This window comes from Annulohypoxylon truncatum (genome assembly GCF_022578515.1).
Source record: "Annulohypoxylon truncatum strain CBS 140777 unplaced genomic scaffold F4807scaffold_1, whole genome shotgun sequence".
Classification (NCBI taxonomy): domain Eukaryota; kingdom Fungi; phylum Ascomycota; class Sordariomycetes; order Xylariales; family Hypoxylaceae; genus Annulohypoxylon; species Annulohypoxylon truncatum.
Genome location: NW_025953787.1, coordinates 1,503,312 through 1,522,478, shown reverse-complemented (window position 1 = coordinate 1,522,478; position 19,167 = coordinate 1,503,312). Strand labels below are relative to the sequence as shown.

The 19,167-nt window shown below is 46.8% G+C and overlaps 7 protein-coding genes across 7 annotated transcripts; 3 read left to right on the top strand and 4 right to left on the bottom strand.

Moving 5' to 3' along the window:
* The first annotated feature begins 25 nt into the window (after window positions 1-25).
* Window positions 26-3,047, top strand: F4807DRAFT_16711 (Spc98 family-domain-containing protein). Its single transcript, XM_047993409.1, has 2 exons — window positions 26-223; window positions 286-3,047. Exons 1-2 carry the CDS (start codon window positions 152-154, stop codon window positions 2,872-2,874), a joined length of 2,661 nt encoding a protein of 886 aa, XP_047859514.1. The 5' UTR covers window positions 26-151; the 3' UTR covers window positions 2,875-3,047.
* Window positions 3,048-3,626: 579 nt separating this feature from the next.
* Window positions 3,627-5,192, top strand: F4807DRAFT_405432 (DUF572-domain-containing protein). Its single transcript, XM_047996213.1, has 6 exons — window positions 3,627-3,764; window positions 3,819-3,921; window positions 4,048-4,073; window positions 4,133-4,155; window positions 4,209-4,337; window positions 4,392-5,192. Exons 1-6 carry the CDS (start codon window positions 3,743-3,745, stop codon window positions 4,965-4,967), a joined length of 879 nt encoding a protein of 292 aa, XP_047859513.1. The 5' UTR covers window positions 3,627-3,742; the 3' UTR covers window positions 4,968-5,192.
* A 1,120-nt stretch (window positions 5,193-6,312) lies between these two features.
* On the bottom strand, window positions 6,313-6,755 carry F4807DRAFT_16671 (uncharacterized protein). The gene has a single exon (XM_047993405.1). It carries the CDS (start codon window positions 6,650-6,652, stop codon window positions 6,413-6,415), a length of 240 nt encoding a protein of 79 aa, XP_047859512.1. The 5' UTR covers window positions 6,653-6,755; the 3' UTR covers window positions 6,313-6,412.
* Window positions 6,756-11,246: 4,491 nt separating this feature from the next.
* On the bottom strand, window positions 11,247-13,118 carry F4807DRAFT_16601 (S-adenosyl-L-methionine-dependent methyltransferase). Its single transcript, XM_047993394.1, has 2 exons — window positions 12,419-13,118; window positions 11,247-12,363 (listed from the first exon to the last, which is right to left on the bottom strand). Exons 1-2 carry the CDS (start codon window positions 12,705-12,707, stop codon window positions 11,471-11,473), a joined length of 1,182 nt encoding a protein of 393 aa, XP_047859511.1. The 5' UTR covers window positions 12,708-13,118; the 3' UTR covers window positions 11,247-11,470.
* Window positions 13,119-13,211: 93 nt separating this feature from the next.
* On the top strand, window positions 13,212-14,844 carry F4807DRAFT_16592 (uncharacterized protein). The gene is made up of 3 exons (XM_047993393.1): window positions 13,212-13,621; window positions 13,696-14,346; window positions 14,395-14,844. Exons 1-3 carry the CDS (start codon window positions 13,543-13,545, stop codon window positions 14,724-14,726), a joined length of 1,062 nt encoding a protein of 353 aa, XP_047859510.1. The 5' UTR covers window positions 13,212-13,542; the 3' UTR covers window positions 14,727-14,844.
* Window positions 14,845-15,296: 452 nt separating this feature from the next.
* Window positions 15,297-16,513, bottom strand: F4807DRAFT_16586 (uncharacterized protein). Its single transcript, XM_047993389.1, has one exon. The coding sequence runs from the start codon at window positions 16,437-16,439 to the stop codon at window positions 15,360-15,362; it is 1,080 nt and encodes a 359-aa protein (XP_047859509.1). The 5' UTR covers window positions 16,440-16,513; the 3' UTR covers window positions 15,297-15,359.
* Window positions 16,514-17,730: 1,217 nt separating this feature from the next.
* On the bottom strand, window positions 17,731-19,115 carry F4807DRAFT_405394 (uncharacterized protein). Its single transcript, XM_047996212.1, has one exon. The coding sequence runs from the start codon at window positions 18,954-18,956 to the stop codon at window positions 17,961-17,963; it is 996 nt and encodes a 331-aa protein (XP_047859508.1). The 5' UTR covers window positions 18,957-19,115; the 3' UTR covers window positions 17,731-17,960.
* Window positions 19,116-19,167: the final 52 nt, after the last annotated feature.

The following is a 19,167-nucleotide window of genomic DNA, read 5'->3' as shown; positions in this document are numbered from 1 at the left end:
AGTTCCATATGCATGAAATCAACAAACGAAACTTGAACTTCAATGAATATGAAGTCGCTATTAATAATATTTCATCTCACAATATATACCTCAACTCACCTAGTGAAAACTTTATCTTAAATGTTGGCCTTGTGCTGACAGATGAAAAATCATGGCATTCGCCGCCACTTTGAGCACGCTAACTGAAGAATTAGTTGAGGTCATCACCTCAACGTCAAGCCAGGTAGGCACAGTACTAGGGGTAGTCAACTATATTGTCAATCAAGCACACTTACATAGTAATAGTCAGATCCTGCCCGCTTCAATGTTCTCAAGGAATCAAGCCTACGAAGCATTCGTTACCACAATTTTCTACGCACAAATCAGTTTGAAGTTGAGAAGAAGCTCGACGGCTTCGAAGAGCATTTCCGTGTCGTTAATCGGGACAAGGTAGCTGATGCTTTAAGGGAACGTCGAGATGCGCTCGCTCGCATCTCTAAAAGTTGGACTCCTGACATTCTCCAGCTACTATTACAGCTCGAAGATCAACCTATTAAAAAGACTAAGCTAGCTGATCTTGAGTTGCTCAAAGAGCCAGAACATGATGCTAAGCCGGCCCTTAAATGGGCTGATATTGCTAAAGAAGATGGCTGGGATCAAGACCGCGATATATGGGAAACGGCCAGATTCGATGAAGACAGCTCTAATGATGAATACTACGACGGTACATCTGACATATCAGCTGGGGATGAGCTAACATCAGTATCGTCTGCTGAGGCACAACATCGGAAACTCCCCACAGATTTCCTTGTTGACTCCCAGGATGAGGGTGGACTAGACCAGGTCAGGGAAACACAGCTTTGGAGGAATGCCATGCCACCAAAGGATGCAACGGGTAGACCCCAGAAGATTATCATGTCAGAATTCCAGGCAGTACGCGAGACGCTTTTCATGCTAAATGGTCTGGATAATACCTTGTTTGACGCACAGGGAAACCCGTCTCTCCAATTCCAATTAAGGTACACATCATGGGAAGTTTACAAGGCGTTGCTAGGCTCACTCAGCGAAGCGGGCCGACAATTGTACGTTCTCCGCGAGTTTGCGAAGCATCCCCAACACGTACCGCTATTACAGGTCTTTCAAGAAGCTGTCCAAAAACGCCTTCAGTCATTTGACACCGAAATTTCGAAGTTACAACGCCGATACGTAGATATCCAAGAAGATGTCGTTGTCAGTATAGCGAGAGTCCTAGATGATGTGAAACCTCATCTACAGCCCCTTGTTTGCCTTTCAGATATTGTTCACCAGCTCCAAAGATCAAAGTACCCTCACCCATTTCATTACTTGGAGCTTCTTTATGATGCTGCTGAAATTGCTCAGTTGGAAGGAAACAACGTAGTATACGAATTCGTTGCTAGTCTGTTCTTTGAATGCTTCCAAGTTTACCTTCGATCCATTCGTCTCTGGATGGAAGCTGGAGAGCTCATCGAAGAAGATAAAACCTTCTTCATTTCTAGCTCGTCAAGCCAAGTTCCCAAGAGTCAGGTCTGGGCAGACCAATTCACGCTAAGAAGGACATCCGATGGCGCATTATATGTGCCGCGATTTTTGCAGCCAGCGGCGTCCAAGATTCTCATAACTGGCAAGAGCGTTGTTGTTCTAAAGCTTCTAGGGAAATATCAATCAACTGGTGTTCAAACGCCGGAGCCGTCTCTAGAAGTTACTGGGAATTTTACATCTATCTATGGAACTTTTGCGCCCTTCTCCGAAATCTTCAGTGATACATTCAAGAAATGGATGGAAAGCAAGCATCATGCTGCTTCTACGACTCTTCAACGAACCCTGTTCGAATCGTGTAATCTGTGGTCGGTCTTGAATTCTCTCCGGCACGTGTATCTTATGTCGGACGGTTCACGATCTGATTCGTTCATATTCGCAATATTCAACAACCTCGACCTTCTTAATGCTAATTGGCACGACCGATTCAACTTGACCTCATTGGCTCACGAGGCGTTCGGTGTCCTATCTGATGCTCATCAGATAACTGTCAATGTATTTGCAGAAGGTCTAAAAAGCGATGTGATCGAAATCCGAAGATCTGTCCGCGCAGGTCTACCCTTTATTAAAATAATTCATCGCCTATCCTGGCCAATTCGGATTATCTTGTCAGATGAGAGCCTTTCTCATTATCAAGCAGCATTCACGTTCCTGCTGCAACTCCGACGGGCCACTTACGTCCTCCACAAATATCGGTTTGTATCTGACAGCATTTCGGGCACAGCAATCACATCATCAGACCAATCAGTTTACTATGGACTCAGGGCAAAGTTCCTCTGGTTCTGTAATATCCTTCACTCCTATCTTAATACATTGGTTCTGGGACCACTTACGACGCAGCTTCAAGAGACGCTTCAGCAAGCGGAAGATGTAACTGCTATGATCTCTTCACACAGTGCATTCACAAAACGGATGATTGGTGAAATGTGCTTAGGTAGCAAACTTGATCCTATCAGGCAATGTATTCTAGACATGTTTGATCTCACCATCAGGCTTCAGGATGCGCGCCAATTAGAAGCCGAAAGAGAGCAAGAAGAAGTCCAAGAGCTATCGCGATTATCGGTGATGTCTTCACCGACGAAGCATAGGAGGTATCTCAAGAGTGACGAAGAGGAAGACGAAACATTTCTTTTTGATCAGGACAAAAGCTCGATGATGCAAGACAAGGAAATGTCCTTTACCGAAGTTCTCGGTGAGATCCGAGCCGACTTCGATCGGCACTTGAAGTTCATTTCCAGTGGTCTGAGAGGGGTTGCGAGAGCCAGTGGAGATGCTGCTGCAGGAAAATGGGACACTCTGGCCGAAATGCTTGAGGTTGGAATTCAGGGGCGTCGGTAACCACGATGACCTGATAGGCAGTTCTGTTAGGTGCTGCTAGTAACATACTGCATAGCTAGATATGTATGTATAATGCACACGCTACCTTGTTTGTCAAATATAGGTAATGGATCAGTCTACGACGTCCACATATTTATATTGGACTCCGCCGTATGTGAAACTACATCGAGATCCATCATAAGGTTATAATAAACTCAAGCTGCTGGGCTGACTGCACCTCGGCATCATCAATTGATTAAGGTCTCCAATGACATATCCTTTCTCAGATTGTACAACCCGAAGCTCCAGCAAGTCGCCTGTAACGCTGAAAGTTGTCTAACTTCACCAGTCAACCTTGAAATTAACCTAATCCCGTATGTAAAATATCCGTTTGGTGTTGGCATCGATGACAGGGCATATACCGAGATCTTCACCGTGAACTATGACATTGAGACGCTAGGGATGACAAAGAAAGGAACCCGATGAAAGTTCAGGTCCGAGCAAACGACGTAGCCCCCACTGATATGATTCTTGGCGTGCATCATATCATGGGGAAGTGGGCCAATACGAAAATGAGAGGTGATAAATACGTACTCAAGTGACTCTGTACCTTTGTACCTATGTATAGAATTTGAAAGCCTCAATTTCAGCCGCAGTCAGGGACGAGCTTCCTGGATGAGTAAGAAATTGAGGCTGAACTGTGCACGTGACTCCCGCCACATCTTTAGATCCACTCTATTTTTCAGTTCCTAGACTGGGTGGCTCTCACGGCTATTTGCCTTGTCATATTATCACATCACGACCATTCTCATCTCCGATTCATCATCGCATAACATCGTATATGAAAATAGCCATTTCAAGGGCTGCTCCCATATCAGAATAACGCACAATGTCTGAACGAAAAGTCCTTAGTATGTTTTTTTTTCCTCTTATTTATTGATGTACTAATTACTGACCGCGTGCAGCCAAGTACTATCCTCCGGACTTTGATCCGAGCCAAATCAAGAGAGTCAAGGGGCCCAAGACTGCTGGTCCAAAAGTTCAGACTGTCCGTCTAGCAGCTCCATTGGTATGTGAAGTCCCCTGCATTCTTGCCAATTCTGAGAGGATATTTCCTAACCTAATCGCAGTATGTTATATTATTTGTTTATTTGAGACCAGCCTGAAATTGAAACGAATACTAACCTTCAACAGCTCGATGAAATGCACGACATGTGGAGGTATGTTATCGTCCATCTAGAATCTTGCTCAACATCCCTGCTAACAATCTATCTAATAGAGTACATCTACAAAGGCAGAAAGGTACGAACTTTTCACCAAGCGCCTTGAAGCCACCTACTTACATGGATGACTAGTTCAATGCGCGAAAGGAGACTCCGTTAGATGAGAAGTATCTCGGTATCCAGATCTTCAGATTCTACATCCGCTGTACAAGATGTAGCGGACAGATCACGTTCAAGACCGACCCTAAGAATCAAGACTACGTACGTCCCAGCCCCAGTCTCCTATTTTTACTATCCTTCTAACTCCAGCCTCAGGCCTGCGAGAGCGGCGCAAAGCGTAGTACGGAACCGTGGCGTGTTGGCCGCGACGAGACAGACGAAGAGCGTCTTGACCGTCTGGAGAAGGAAGAGGAAGAACGCAACGCCATGGTCGAACTCGAGGCCAAAACCGTGGATGCCAAGCGCGAGATGGCCGTCGCGGATGCTCTTGATGAGATACGCACCCGAAACGCGAGACTGGAGCGCGCCAACCAGGATGGGGTGGAAGTAAGCGTTGCGATGCCGGCTGATACCGAGGCAGAGCGCCAGGAGAGGGAGGATGCGGAAGCCGCGAGAAGGGCTTTCGAGTTCGCGAGGCAGGTGGAGAGTATCACGGAGGACGTAATTGACGAAGAGATGGAGGATGCGGCTGCAGGTTCGGCTTCGAGCTCGGCGGGTACGCCTGCGTCGAGCAGCAACGGCACGCCTAAGCCAGAACTGGCAAAACCTGCAGCCTCGGCAGCGGGTGCGACGTCCACAGACATGCCGCCCCCGTCTTTCAAGCGTGTTGTCAAGAAGAAGAAGGATCACGCGGCTCTCCTCGGTATCAAGAAGAAGCCGTCTCTTGTATAACCCGATCGAGCTTTCGATCGGTTACAACTACGATTGCCAAGATTCACAGCATAGCAGGCGGTATTGGGACGGCGTTCAACCATGGCATATAGTTTGTGCTTACAGGTACCAATGAATTGAGATACGTACCTTCAGTCAACCCCTTCTGAAACCCCTTAAATTTGATTGGTTATGCTTGCGGCAGAACTTTTAGAGTGGCTATGTACTACGTAGGCCCTGAACAAAGTCCCGAACATTTCAATAACGTGAGATATTATTAATATGTGTTTCTCGGCTCTATTTACACTTCAAGAGATGCCTAGGTAGGCACACTTTGCACGTTTTAAATTTCTTGTCGAGCGTACCGCAGCCATGGCTTAGACTTGCAATAACGTCTCGGCATGTGGCCGATGACGTTCTGGCCCCCCCTTCTAGTGCCGGGGGGAATCCTGCGGCGAAGGGCTGACCTAAGCCATCCAATCCTACGCAATTTTGTCCCGTGCGGTTTCCTACGTAATCATTCATCATATCTTGATTCTTTTCCGTTTACTGGTGACTTTTGCGCGGCAAGACCAGGGAGGCCGTTACGTTCGCGTGCCATACAGGTTTTTTTTGGTGTATTATAGCTCGGGCTATTATCATCCATGGCTGCGCCCGGGAGATGGTCGGGAGGGGCGCGGAGAGCATGTTCAGCGTTGCATTCAACGAACTGTGTTAATCTTCAAATCTGATTGGTTGATATTGAATAAGGGGGTGAGGGAGCTTCTCATAGTTGGGCTCATTCGACTACCGACACGTTCTTGGTATGGAAAATACAACATTTACGCATATAGTGGGAGACTTCAATGCAAGATGCACGGACTAATGAACTAGATGTCTCAGACCAAGTATCTTAGCGATGGAGGATCAAGATATTACTGGCACGGGTGATGAAGACAGTCATGAGATATTGGAAAGTGATGTAGTTGCTAAAGCTGATTGTATATGATCGTCCCACCGACGCGGGATCATCGTCAGATATCGTACTCTCATACGACTGCCCTGTGGCAAATCGTTCATTGATTTTGGTCTGGACTTAAAACAATTATCGCCATCTTGTTGCTTGGTGATGGCTTGGCCATTCGTAGATGTTGCTGAGCGGCTCCTTGTGTTCTTGCCTCTCAATTGTAACTCCAACCGACCTGACTCCTCATCGCTAAGACGTGGGTGACTTGTAGTCACTGGCCCTCCATGCTGTAGTATTGAATCCCTCTCATGCGTGTACATCGCTTTCCTCGGGATGTCCTAAACGCCTCGCGTATAAATAATACGGCTTCAAAGCTCATCCGAGCTGAGCGTATGTTTTGTATGATTTGTTTGCCGTTAACATGACGGCCTTATACTGTATATATGTGTGTGTACGTTTCCAAACGACGTGTGTGCTTTGAAGTTGTCATGAGAATGCTTCAAATGTTAATCAATCTTCCTCAATCATGATATTCGACTTCGCCTGGACTCCTCGACGACGAAGAGCTACCTGATGTGCCGTTCGGTAAACTTGTGACGTGGGAACGTGGAGACCGAATACTTCGTCGGCTTGTTGGCATATTTGCGGCTTCCATCTGTCTTTTGGTGTGCTGGTGCATTGAACGGGCGTAGCTTAATAGATCTACTGGTGGAGGAAGCGATGCTGGCATGGACATGTTGTAACTGCTTCGAGACGACATTGTGAAAAGTTGGTAATGTGCGGTCAAGCCGACTAAATGCTCGAATTAAGATAAAGGGTAGTTAAGTTGTAGAGTTGTAGAGATTATGGGGAAAGTCGAAGATAGTTCGTTTGGTAAAAGAGTAAAATCTCACGATTGATACCTCGAAACGTAATAACGACGACGGAAGGGAGCGTAAGATCAAAAGGTTTTATAATAAGAACGAAGATGGGAAAAGAGGGGACGGAAGAGTCTAGTGGGATTCGGGCTAGAATTCAAGAACGTGTTGGGTGTAGGGTGGCTTTGATAGACGGGCGAGAGGGTCTAGTTAGTGTACTGTACAAGCGGTCGACTCCCACGACCCTACTGCAGACAAACAGACTAGGAGTGCTATCGAAGTGAGATATGCGGTGATCGACATGTATGGACGCCGTTTTAGTGCCGGGATGGGAAACCAAACCTGCAGGCTATGGCGTAAGTGAGAAGCGACAGGCCAATGACCGGGCCGGGGCCATTAGACGTTCGCCACGAGCAAGGCTGATGATGCATTGTGCACTAGACTCGCAGAGATTCATTACTACGTAGTTGATTGCCCATGTCACCACACCATCAAATTGGAAAGAAGGAAAGGGGTAATGCTTTAGAATTCGCATGTCATTCTGCATTCGGACACCACTAGCGGGAGAGGACATAAAGGAAACGGACGACTTGGGGACTTCTGGGGCTCTTGGAGCTTGAGGGGAAAACATGTCTCGCCCGTGAAAGACTCCACTTGTGACGATTGGGAAAGACCCTGGCGATCTTGTCGTGACCATTGGACCTTTGAAGTCATCGCATATGTCATTCTATTGGCCACGGTTTGGCTCATTGTACCGAGACAATAGTGGAGGCGCCCCCGACGGACCAAGCTTATTGACTAGTACCGTGATGTACCTAGTAGTAGTAATAGGTATGCTGGTGTGTGGACATGTGGACATACCTAGTATTATACATGGCCATGGGATAATATGTACACATATCGCGTATGTACCGATTCAGGGTCCTGGCTGACCATGAGCTGCATGAAGTGTTTGCGTATCAGCAATATACTTCAGCTCTCATGAGAATATTGTTTTTTTCGAAAAACAGTTGGATAATTGCTCGAATTGGTCGATAGGACAATAGGTAACGAATACCTAAAGTCACACACAACCATGAACGTATGAGTTATGAAGTTATGGATGTGACGTCATGGGACCGCTGTAATAAGATTGAATTTCGGCGAAGAATAAGCACGTGCAGGGATGGCGGTATCGTGGTACGCAAGTTTCTCAGAAAAATTCGTAGGTACTCGGGTACTTCGCACTTCGTACTTTTGACTTCCAAGGTTCGTATTCCTGTTCAATCTGTCAATTTACTAGTACTCAAGTATCTAGGTGGTATTTGGTTTCTCGCTTACCAAAAGGTCAATATAAGTGCGGTAGGTAAGAGGCGTCCCAAATTCAAGAAAGTTGTGTCACTTTTGTTTTCTCATCAATCCCCAAAAAAGTGGTCCGGCAAGCAGGAACCGAGCGGCTCCAGGGACAAAAAAGCAAGCTAACTGAAGGACCCCTAAAAGTCCGGACGGTTTTAGAACTTGCAGGACATGTAAACTCGTAGTAAGCTGCCCTTTTCGGATTTATTGTTGGCTCGATAGCAACCCTTGGTATGGCTAGTGCCAATCGAGGACGAGCAGATGTTTCCTGAGGAGATCCCTTAGGAAATCCGGGATACCTTATGGGATTTCTTCGAATTTGCATTGCGCACCTTCAGGGTTATCGTAATTAGCAATTCTATATATGTAGCGATCGACAATGCGCACGTCTGCTGTTCGCAATGTCGCCTGGTGGCCCATCACCCCATCTAAAATTCCTGTAGGTGCGGGCAGGTGAGCCGAGGACGGCGGCACATAAGCAACCGGAGGATAGGTAAGGGTACACAATATTATACATTTGATCCGTAGCACTGTATTATCAAATTGGGCTGTCGGCTGCATTCAAGTTAATGTATGCGTTGCAATGTTGGAACTAGTAGATCCGGGCCAAGCGGGATGCACGTCAGTCAAGAACAGGCTGACAGGCAAGCGAGCCTGTAAAAGAATGAGGTCCGTTAACCGCAAGCCAAAATAGGGGTCCAAGGGGTACGGCAGATCTGCCTAGCGGTACCGGTACTAGGTGAGGTATGGTTGCAAGCGAATTGTCCTCGACAGAGATGTGTCTAGACGCCCAGACGCCATAGACAAAATGATAGGTTGTGAGTTGTTTGCTCTTGTTGTAAGTAAACATGTAGGTGTGAAGTTGGCAAACAAGATCGAGAGCGGTGACGCTCCTACAAAGTCCACTCATACTTCCGTAGCACCTCCTACAGATATTCTCAATTCCCCAATACCTACGTGCATAGGTTCCTATAGCGCAAGAATTATTATATTTCACTATGTGTGTGTACCTATATAGTAACTACATAAGTACTTACATAGTAGTTGACACATTTAACTTCCTTCATCAACACACACATCCATGGATAATAGGGTAAAACTAGGTAGCATCTATCAAAAGATGGTTGTGAACCTTCCCTTCTATTTAGGTTTTTTAGGCATCTCCTGTTTCGTCGGGGATTTGTGAGGTAAGAGTTGGTCTGTGCTCTTAACTTTATCAGCCCATGAACGGGAAGCCTAATGATGTCAGCTACTAGTACCGAGATCCTCCGAGGTCTCGACAACTGCTGACTAAAATTCGTCTTCTCCATCAAATTCCCTACCTGAATCTCTTCAAAGGCACGTACATATTCTTCTGTTTTCGTACCCAAAAGTCCAAGTCCGTTACTTCAACTGTGCTGGAAGAGACTCTGCCTACCATACCAACATCAACACCAACATACTCGCACTAACTCCACAAATCCTATTAGGTTGACGCCGGGAGGGACAGAAGAGGCTGCATCCGCCCGCCGTGTCAGAGGCTCGATTCAGGTTCTCGCCACTGAAAAAAGCCATCTAAAGCCTTCGCTGCCAGATCTGACCTCACTCATCCCCAGCAATCCCACGTGATGACGAAATATGAGGTGAATCATCACGTCGTTGGCCAATATGTATCCCCCAAACAGTCCGGGACCAGCCACCCATATGTAATCCCTCCGTCCAGCTGGTATCGTGAGGCGAAACTGTTGAACAGCTAGAATTTTGATTGTGTTCACCCTCGTGAAGCATGACATATGAATCTGACATCAGACTAAGTTCTGACTCTCCCATTCGTATCGTTTCGCTGATTGTATTAGACTCAATATCGATCGACTCATCTGCATAACCTTCGTTCATGCCGCTTTAGTCGAACGAGAATCTCCTTTCCACATCGTAAAACAAAGAAACTTTGGCCGTCGATGATCACGATGCTCTGTCTGGATCCGGTGGCCTAATTCGGAAACTGTACGTCACACGATAAGCTAACAAGCCCTCATAATAACGAGTGACCTCATCCAATCTCTATTTGTAACCATCACCCAAATCGACTTTATCAAACCATTGTCCATCTGTGTGACAGCCAAAGAAGTTGGAGGGATTGCACAGATCATGCCTTCGCGAGCTCGTCAACAGAGACTATCCAGGCCGTTGAGTCGTTATATGAGTGCTCGCCCCTATTCCTCAAAATAGCCCGGCACTACCTAGACACCGACAGACAATACAGTGATACGCACCGTGTTTCTCCAATTTGTTGCCCCGAGTTCTTTCATTTAGAAACACATTAGCCCAAGCTCGCATCGATGCATTGGCAAATCGTCACTCCAGAGCTATGTCCCTGCGGAGAAGCTGGCTGGAGTCACGGATAACCACTTACAGGTTTTAGGGCATTCACACCGCAAGTTACAAACTAGGTACCTAAAGTACTAAGTCAACATAACATCCAATACCTACCTACCTAGTAAGTTTCATAAATTCAAATGAGAACTTGTGGCTATTAAAATCCCGTTGTCACTTGCACGGTGCCTTGACGAATATGGAGGTATTTAGGTCGTACGATGTAAGACGTCGCTACTTAACCCTACCTTTCAAGAACATCATTTTCCCCCCAAGCCGATCGGCTCCCTAATTCATCCTCTTACACACGGCGTGTGATTAAATCGATATTTGTTGGAGAATATCCGTGGAAGGGACTCCATCGCTACAACAACATAACACCCTTGCGTCTTTTCACCTTTTTCCCTTTTATTCGCCGTACCAGCTACATAGGCATCGTGTACTGTCAGTGCGCACCTTAACCAGAAGGCAAATTTATCATTTTCACGATGAAGGATACCGTTTTCGATCCCTAAACCTTCCGATCTTATAGAGACTTCGGTACCCGAACGGATCATCCATACGCAGAATCGTACGTGCCGACTCATTGCGGATGTTCGCGGGTGCGTCGACCCACCGCTCACTCCTTCCGGGTCGCACTTACCCCGTCTCCTTCGTTTTAAAGCCGGGCCGGCCGTCTTAAGAGAGTATTTCCGCTTGTACCACTACGAGGGATGGCCATTCCACGTGTAACCTTAAAGCGGTATGGTACAGTTTTGTCTCTATTTAGTGGTATCCAAGGTAACACCCCTCTTTCATCACCGTCTTAGGCCTACTGCCTAGAACATCTATCCGGTCTACATACCTGATAGGTCCAGATCTCCAACAACCTATCCCTCCTTCAGAATAGACCTCCAATTATCACGCTGGGCTAGAGGAATCTAATCATGGGTGATGGTATTACTCCCAAGTTACTTGAGCTTTCTTGCAAAGATGATCCCTGTTCTCATAGGCCGCTGCTATTAGAGTCTCGAATCGCTTGAATTCGTTCCGTGTTAGACCAATTCTGCTTCAATAACACCCTCCATAGCTGCCGGCTGTTTCCAAATATTAACTATCCTTAATCCAACACTACTGAGGAGATCACCCCACTCCTTTACCGTCCTCTCCGCTGAAGACGTACATGCCAACATCGTCAAGTCGGATGTAGTTGTACGCGGTGACGGCTTGATATTTTCGACCATGCATTCGTGGATCAACACTTTCGAGTATCCTTTTTCCATAGCAGCAGCGATGACTTTCAAAATCTCCGCTGCACTGTCGTCTGGCCAGTCGTGGAGGACGGTATGTAGGAAATACGCTCTGGCGCCTTTGATGGGCTGCGGAGTGAAGAAGTCATACGGGTGCTTTGAAATAATCTTGTTGCTTACTTGCACGTCTTGGAGAACTCCAGGAAGGTCTTGCAACACGAGACTACCCTCTGGAATGTCTGGATGCTTAAGCAGGAACTTCTCCAAGTCGTGACCCTTGCTTCCACCAATATCAACTACCAACGCTCGACCCGGCTTAGCATCTTTTATGAGCGTATCCGAGGGATACACATCCGGCCAGGCCACCATGTTCCCTTTCGAATGGCACTCCATCGCATGCGTGAACTCCTTATTGCGCACTGGGTCTGCTACGATGTACCCGAAAAATGAAGCGTCAGATCCTTTCACGTGTTGTATGACACCATTCTTATCGTCAACTGGATTCTTGTATCCCGTCTTTTTCAGAAATGGTGGCATCCCGCCAAACACTACTGTGGTTATATCATGGTATAGCGCCCCATATAAGGCTGGAAAGGAGGGGTCAGTTCCTAGGGTCGTTGCCCATGGAGTAGGCGAATATGTGTCTTCCGCCGTCTCTATGAGAAGATGCTGCGCTGCGAGTTGCCTCACAATTCGTTCTTCCCATTGGTGAGAATCAGCTAGTATAAACCATCATAAACGAGATTTACTGACTGATAAGCGTAGGATCTGTATCCGTAAGTCTAGCAAGCTCGACGCTCGTTTGTGGCTTACTTCCATTTTCTACCCATTTCTTAAAGACGCCGGCGTCGATGAGAGTCTTGGTGGCAGCATTGGTGCATGGATTTACCCAGTTATGATTCCACGCGATATCCCAGGGTTTTCTTACTCTTACTAAAGCATCAACAATTAGATCTTCCGCTCGCGACCGCTCGTCCTCATTTGGAAAAGAGTCAAAGTCAAGATCCCGAAGAGCGGCGGATAGGCGTTTTAGAGCTGACATGATGAAGTCCTAGGAAATGCACAATTGTGGCATATAAGTGATGCAATCACAAGGAGAAGAACTCTTCGAAAATAACTATTGCTCGAAATTCTATGGTTGGTAAAACACGAAGCAATCAGGAAAGGCGAGTGCTTGCTGGTAGGGGCATTTGCTGGAATCTTTGCCGTAAGGCCATGGATCGCCAAGGATATGATCATAATTTAGGAATGCAACCATCTTCCTTTGCGCCTTTTTATCATGTAGTTCTCCCCATATGCCGTTGTAGTATCCACTGCAAGGACGAATCCTCCGTATGATCAATATGCATCCTTCCCGTCCAAAATACGAGCTTCTAAATGCTGATTGGCTACAGACTCGCTAGCTGTATGTAGGTTTATAGACCATCGAGCTTTTATTCGGGTTAGATACGTGGGATCGCCTCTTAAAACCCTTGTACTAACGTGTATTAAATCAACTAAGAGGCGGGAGAGTGGCTTGCGGAAGATCGTCACTACGTATTTATGCACATAAGCAACGGCACACCATAAGTTTGGGAGCATCTTATTGCGCCGTTAACGTGCTGACACTCGCAAAAAAGAGCCTTGTCGGGGACAAGATGTAACTGTTAAATCTGCTGCCCAGTCTAGGAAAAGGAAGGCTGTCCTCTTTTACAACATATACCACAACATGTCCCTATGCTGTGTTCCTCGCTGTCGTGGCCATGAGTTAAATACCCGACTACCACCTCCCTTATGGCTAAGAGTGTTACTCAAGATCTAAGCGGGCGCCTCGCCGACGGCAATAAATTAATTGAACGAAACTCGGCATTTCTGCTTGTTGGTTCATAAATCACCCGATGGCCGGTTTATGGCAAGAAGATGACTACGGCATCATCGCGAAAAAGGGCTGTTGGTCTATGGTATCCATTCTGACAGGTCAGTTTTGATCGCATCACTTGTTGGTTTAGCGCCATAATTCGAGTTACTTACCATATTGTCGGGTTTTCTAGTCGTCATTGGAATGCGAGTTTACTGTCGATTATCATTTGGTCGAAACGCAATAGGCGCTGATGACTGGATCGTTGTCCTGTGTCTTATCGTCGCTTATGTCGATTGCATATTTACCACGATCGGCATTGGTTATGGCCTCGGGAAGCATTACAAGGTACTAGATCCAGCCGACGCTGTCGAAGCTTTGAGATGGTCAGTCATCGCCTCGACCGTCAACGTCTGGGTGTTCTCACTACCGAAATTTGCTATCGTCGCAATCCTCAAGCGTATTCTGGACTTCAAAACCAAAACTGCAATATTGTTCTGGGGTCTATGCCTCACCTCCCAAGCCTGCATCTTTGCGACATCCGTCTGGTGGGTCCATCAGTGCTCTCCTGTTGAGTATGGATGGGACAAGTCTATTCAAGGGAAATGTGCGCCAGTCAGTGTAATACAGAACCTCGGGTACGCCACAACAGCGTACTCGGCGTTCCTAGACATGTTCTTCGCCCTCTATCCGGTTCCGTTTATCATGAAGTTGAATATGCCTCTCAAGAGCCGCATTGCTATCTCGGCAGCCATGAGCCTTAGCGTCACGGCTTCTGCGGTGTCAATTTACAAGTTAGCGATATTCAAGCAGGTATTCGATGTGCTGGCGAAAGACCCTACATGTAAGTCCTATCAACGCCATTCAAGCTGAACTATCTGAACAAAAATAGATCCCACCCCCTATTTCTTCATGTTGGGTTTTGCTGAGGGCTTCGTTCTCATCCTCGGCTCCTCTTGCCCCACGCTGGGACCCCTTTTCCGAGCAGTCAAGCGAACCATATCCACGAGTTTAAGCAGCAAAGGCGACACGAGTAACTCGAACTTGGGCCAAAGCGGTCCCCAATATAGCGATCCGGGAAGAAAGTGGAAGAATCTAAGGGGACATCGACTTACGGACCATCAAGCAACGCTAGCTAGCATCGACGCTATTCCACTCTATCCTACCACGACTGTAACTAATAAGGATGATGACCATATTCCTGATACCGTAGACACACATTAGCATATATTTTAGAGTAGGTCGACTTTATATTATTTACATCAATTTTGTTTCTTGGCTGTTCAGGACGTGTACTGTGTATGGATGGGAGCTGACCAGACGGTAACATAACGGTAACTCGCGATTGTTAGTTGTAATAGTAGGTTAACATACCTTTCTCTTCCTAACCTATCCACGGGATACACCCTCCCAAGATACTCTACGAGGCAATCACTTATATATCACTTATATCAGTAAAGACTACATAGGGACCACGGTACTTTATTAGTGTTCGATCGGTTGTGCCGTTGCTATGAGAGTTTTATAGTAGTTATAGCAAAGTAAGTACCACAAGCCTTGATGGCTCGAACTATCTTACAAGACCGACGGAACGTGCAATACAAAGAAACAGAAGAAAATTCTCGTGAAGTGCCCATTCAGGGGCCAACGGACAGAGCGGTACCTAGTCCTATAAGGGTCGACTCAAGACGATGCGATGAAGAGAGAAAAGGAAAGGAAAGGAAAGGATAGGGAGAAGCAGACAGGTTACTGTTTCACCATGCCTTAATGAGGGACTGGTATACCATAAATCGCGTCCCAACCCGCCAATCAGAGAAATCAGAGCCGACGACCACGACGGCAGTGTGGATGAGCTCGTTAATCACCGCCAACATCGTCGTCATCGTTGGGCAAAGCCACTTCATCAACTGCATGAGAGATGGCGTCCCAATCGACATGAACGTTCGTATATTCGGCCAAAATCCGATCCATCTCGGCGTTTGGAATAGGATCAACCTCCAAGTTCCACTGGAAGTCTTTGAAGGGATCGTCCTCGACTTGCGACGAAACAGGATCGGGTGAGCGCGGTTTCGAAGTGGGCTCTCGTCTCGTCTTCGTCTCATCATGCAAACGACCAACCTCCTTGGGTTCGATTCCGCCAGGCCGACCATCCTCATTATTCACCCGAGGCGCGAACAGGCGGCGGAGGGGCGGCGGAGGGGGGCTCAATTCTAAATCGGCAGCAACGTTCGCTAGGAAGCGTTTAACGTAGTTAGTACGGATAGGCTGGGGCATTTCCAGATGGTCGAAGAGATCGGGCGGCTGAGAGTAGATGAGCGAGCCCTGTCGTGCATGGGTCCGAGATCCGGCTCCACTGGGAACCTCCGGCTCGAGATTGCCAGCAGGATGATCTTCCTTCCTCCCTTTTAGGAGCTTGGTGGTTCGTTTGTTCTTTCGATGGGGCAGAGAAGAGAGATCTAAATGGTTGTTGTCGTTGTGTGCTAAGCTAGCCTGCCTCTTAACATCGGACGGCAACGAAGGGGTGTCTGCTTGTAATTCATCAGGGGATGACTGGTCCGCCTGGAATTCCAATAGTGATTCTCGGGCCGCTGGTGCCTCGTACAGAGAGCGTGCTGTGCCAGGGCGGGTCTTGGTAAGGGTCGGCTTTCTGGTCTTCGGAGCGCAACGAGGACGGGATGGTTTTCCTGACTTGTGGTGTCCCAGTTCATCCTCGAAACTTGGTTGCTCGGTAGTTCTACCCTCGGGCTCAGAGCCAGCTAAATGAGTGTTAGGAGAAGGACCCGTCTCCTTGCTGGTTCTGCCACGAGTGGACTTCCTTTTTTTCTTGGGCAGCTCCTCTTGCTGGGATCTGTCGCTGTCACGCGTTCGCTTGTTGCGACCGCCATCAGATTTCTTACCGCCGCGCGAACCAATACCACCACGTGAACCACGAGGCATTGTGTATTTAGACGTCTCGTAACCTACTTGGTCAGCTAATCATATCATGACAGATATAAAACAAGTATATTTGAGTAGAAGAAGAGTGAATATTCTTCGACTCACAATAGTAAGGAGACGGGTGTTTCTAGCAAGGCCGTGATGTTTAATTGGCCTTCAGTGTATCAGGAGTAGCAACGTAGGCGCAAAGGGTAAGGGTCATGTCTGAAGCCGCGGACTTTGTATAAAAAGAATTGCAACCAAATCGACAGAGTGGACGCAAGTGACAGGATGGAGTGAAGAAAGCTGTAGCATGAAGTTGTCAGTGATGCGGTTGTGTACAATATATGAGTATGATGGGCTACAGTATAGTAGCAGGTTGAGCGATGAGGAAGGTGGTGAGAAAGGAATGAGTATTAACATACCTAGAAGTTTTTTTATTTTCTCCGAATACGAAAACAGATGGCGAGTAGGATTGAGGTTTATCTTTCCTAGTATTTTAATCTAGGAGATCAAGACACTAGTAAGTGCAGTTAAGCATGGCATGCGAGCAAGCAGCCTGTTGATGATTTTTCTTGCCAGACTCTGGAAGGTGACAGGAAACGTGATGAGAAAGGTAACAAATTGGTGATTAGCCACACAGCACGCAAGAGATTTGTTGATAATATACCCTTACAGGCTGCCATTATAGGATACGGGGAAGATGGCACAAAAGGAACGGTTGTTCACGTACCTGTGAGTTCTTGCCCTGGACTATAATAAAGCACGTCAGGAAAGGTGAGATTAGCTATGGTTTCTTTTGTACCTAGTAAATCGCAGTCTGTAGACGATGTGGTAGCTTGTTCAGAGTCGACTTCTCCAGTGGATTGTAGTTGATAGAACTACGGACGAAGATGAGGACGAAGACGAAGACGAGGGGAAAAACAATTGTTCGTATACTAGATGGAAATCTTTGAATCTACTAGAAATGACAGCAGGGAAAATGCAGCACGATGAGCTGGGGAACGAAAGTAAAATTTGTCTATATAGGTGGTATCACTAGATCACTTGTAAATTAGCATTGTGCATGCGTTCTAGCTGAGCCCGCGTCTAATAGCCTACCATAAAACTTGACGCCTTAGTTAGATTACCTAGCTCTCATCCAGTATATTCTATAATTTTAGGAATCACAATGTGTGCCATCAAATGAAGGAAGGGTTTGGGTTGGGCGGTGATGGACCCCAATTAAATGATCCTACAATTTTGCTCGTGTTCTTCCCCCCTATGTGCGAAGTATATTCATTAATTCCAATCGATTAACCAACCCAATACGCTCACTATCCTATGAAAATATTGTAGTAAATTTGCATTGTTGGTCGATGATTTTAGTCGTTGAACTCTTTCAGCCCCTATTTCTAATTAGTAGGTAGTATACAAAATCGGTATAGGACCACTGAAATCACTACTCCGCCGAGATTATAATAGACAATAAACTTTTTTATATTCGAAGATCACCTATACGACAATGTCCATCTTATTCAGTCTATAGTTCCAGAGTTGGACCTAGTCATAAAATACCAAGCACCGCACCTCTATGCTCTGCCTCCCAGGCGCGTCTTGAGGAGTTTGTGGATCAACGAAGGCTGTATGTGGCGTCCTTACTGCGATTCCATCTTTTCCCTGCGGTTGCCCTTCACCCCAAGAGTCGTAGCACTTCAATAACAATACCTCATCCGGCGTCATATCCTTCTGGTAATAGAACTTATGGGCCGTGTTTGGTGCCACGGACATCGTCTCTCCCCGTACTTCATACCCCTCTGTCGAGTACCACTTAGATTCGTCGGGACGTACTTCCTTTCCCCTATCATCTTTGTCCATTGCGAAGTCCTCGCGTTTGGGATAGAGCAAATTTACCGGGACGAAGTCATCTAGCTTGGTCGTGCGCCAGTCGATGACAGCTAATGGAAAGTCGCTAGCAGGGTTTTCAATGGGTCGCCACACGTTAATAATTTGGAATCGACCCTTTAGAAGCTCCTCAGCTTCATCTGCTGGGAGGTGTCGCCTTACGCGAGCTTCGGCTGCGGCAGGTGTCTGGTCGACATGAACTTGTTGAACTGGGGCTCTTGCCGCTTCAGGGGTTCGTCTCCGAATAGTATGATCGAATATGACGACCTTCTTAATGCCGGGTATTCGCTTCTTCAGCAAATCTTCGACCTCTTGGTAGTATCCACTACGTATCGCGGCGTCGTCCGTGAAAGTTTTCTCACTGGCTGGTTCCTTGTATACCGCGAATCCCGACTTATCGGTAGAAAATTCGCTTTCATGCCCCCTAAGATTATTTACTGAGCGCTTGTGCTCAGCTAGTTTGAACGAGGTAGCGTCGGCGTCTACCTTGACCCACGGCTTTGTCCCTTCTGGAACTGCCGACATATCGATATGTTTGAAAATGGCGGTTGTCATGTTGGCTCTCTGCGATAATCTGGGGAAGATGGGTTGTTTCAAATTGTTATATACTGTTCGCGTTAGAGTTCGTCGAGCTACGGTTGGCAATAAAGTCATGAACCAAAGAATATTTTGGATATTGACACTATGTGGTTCACAGTATTTGAGCGATGCGAAGTTCCTGGTGGGGATGTTCAGGGGTTGTATATTCTTATATACTAATAACTAACTACTGGAATAGCTGCTTATCCCCTACTTAGGCGTTGTCGTATGGTGGCAATCGATAAACGCCGAAATAGCATCATTGAAACGATAGAACGAATTAGAA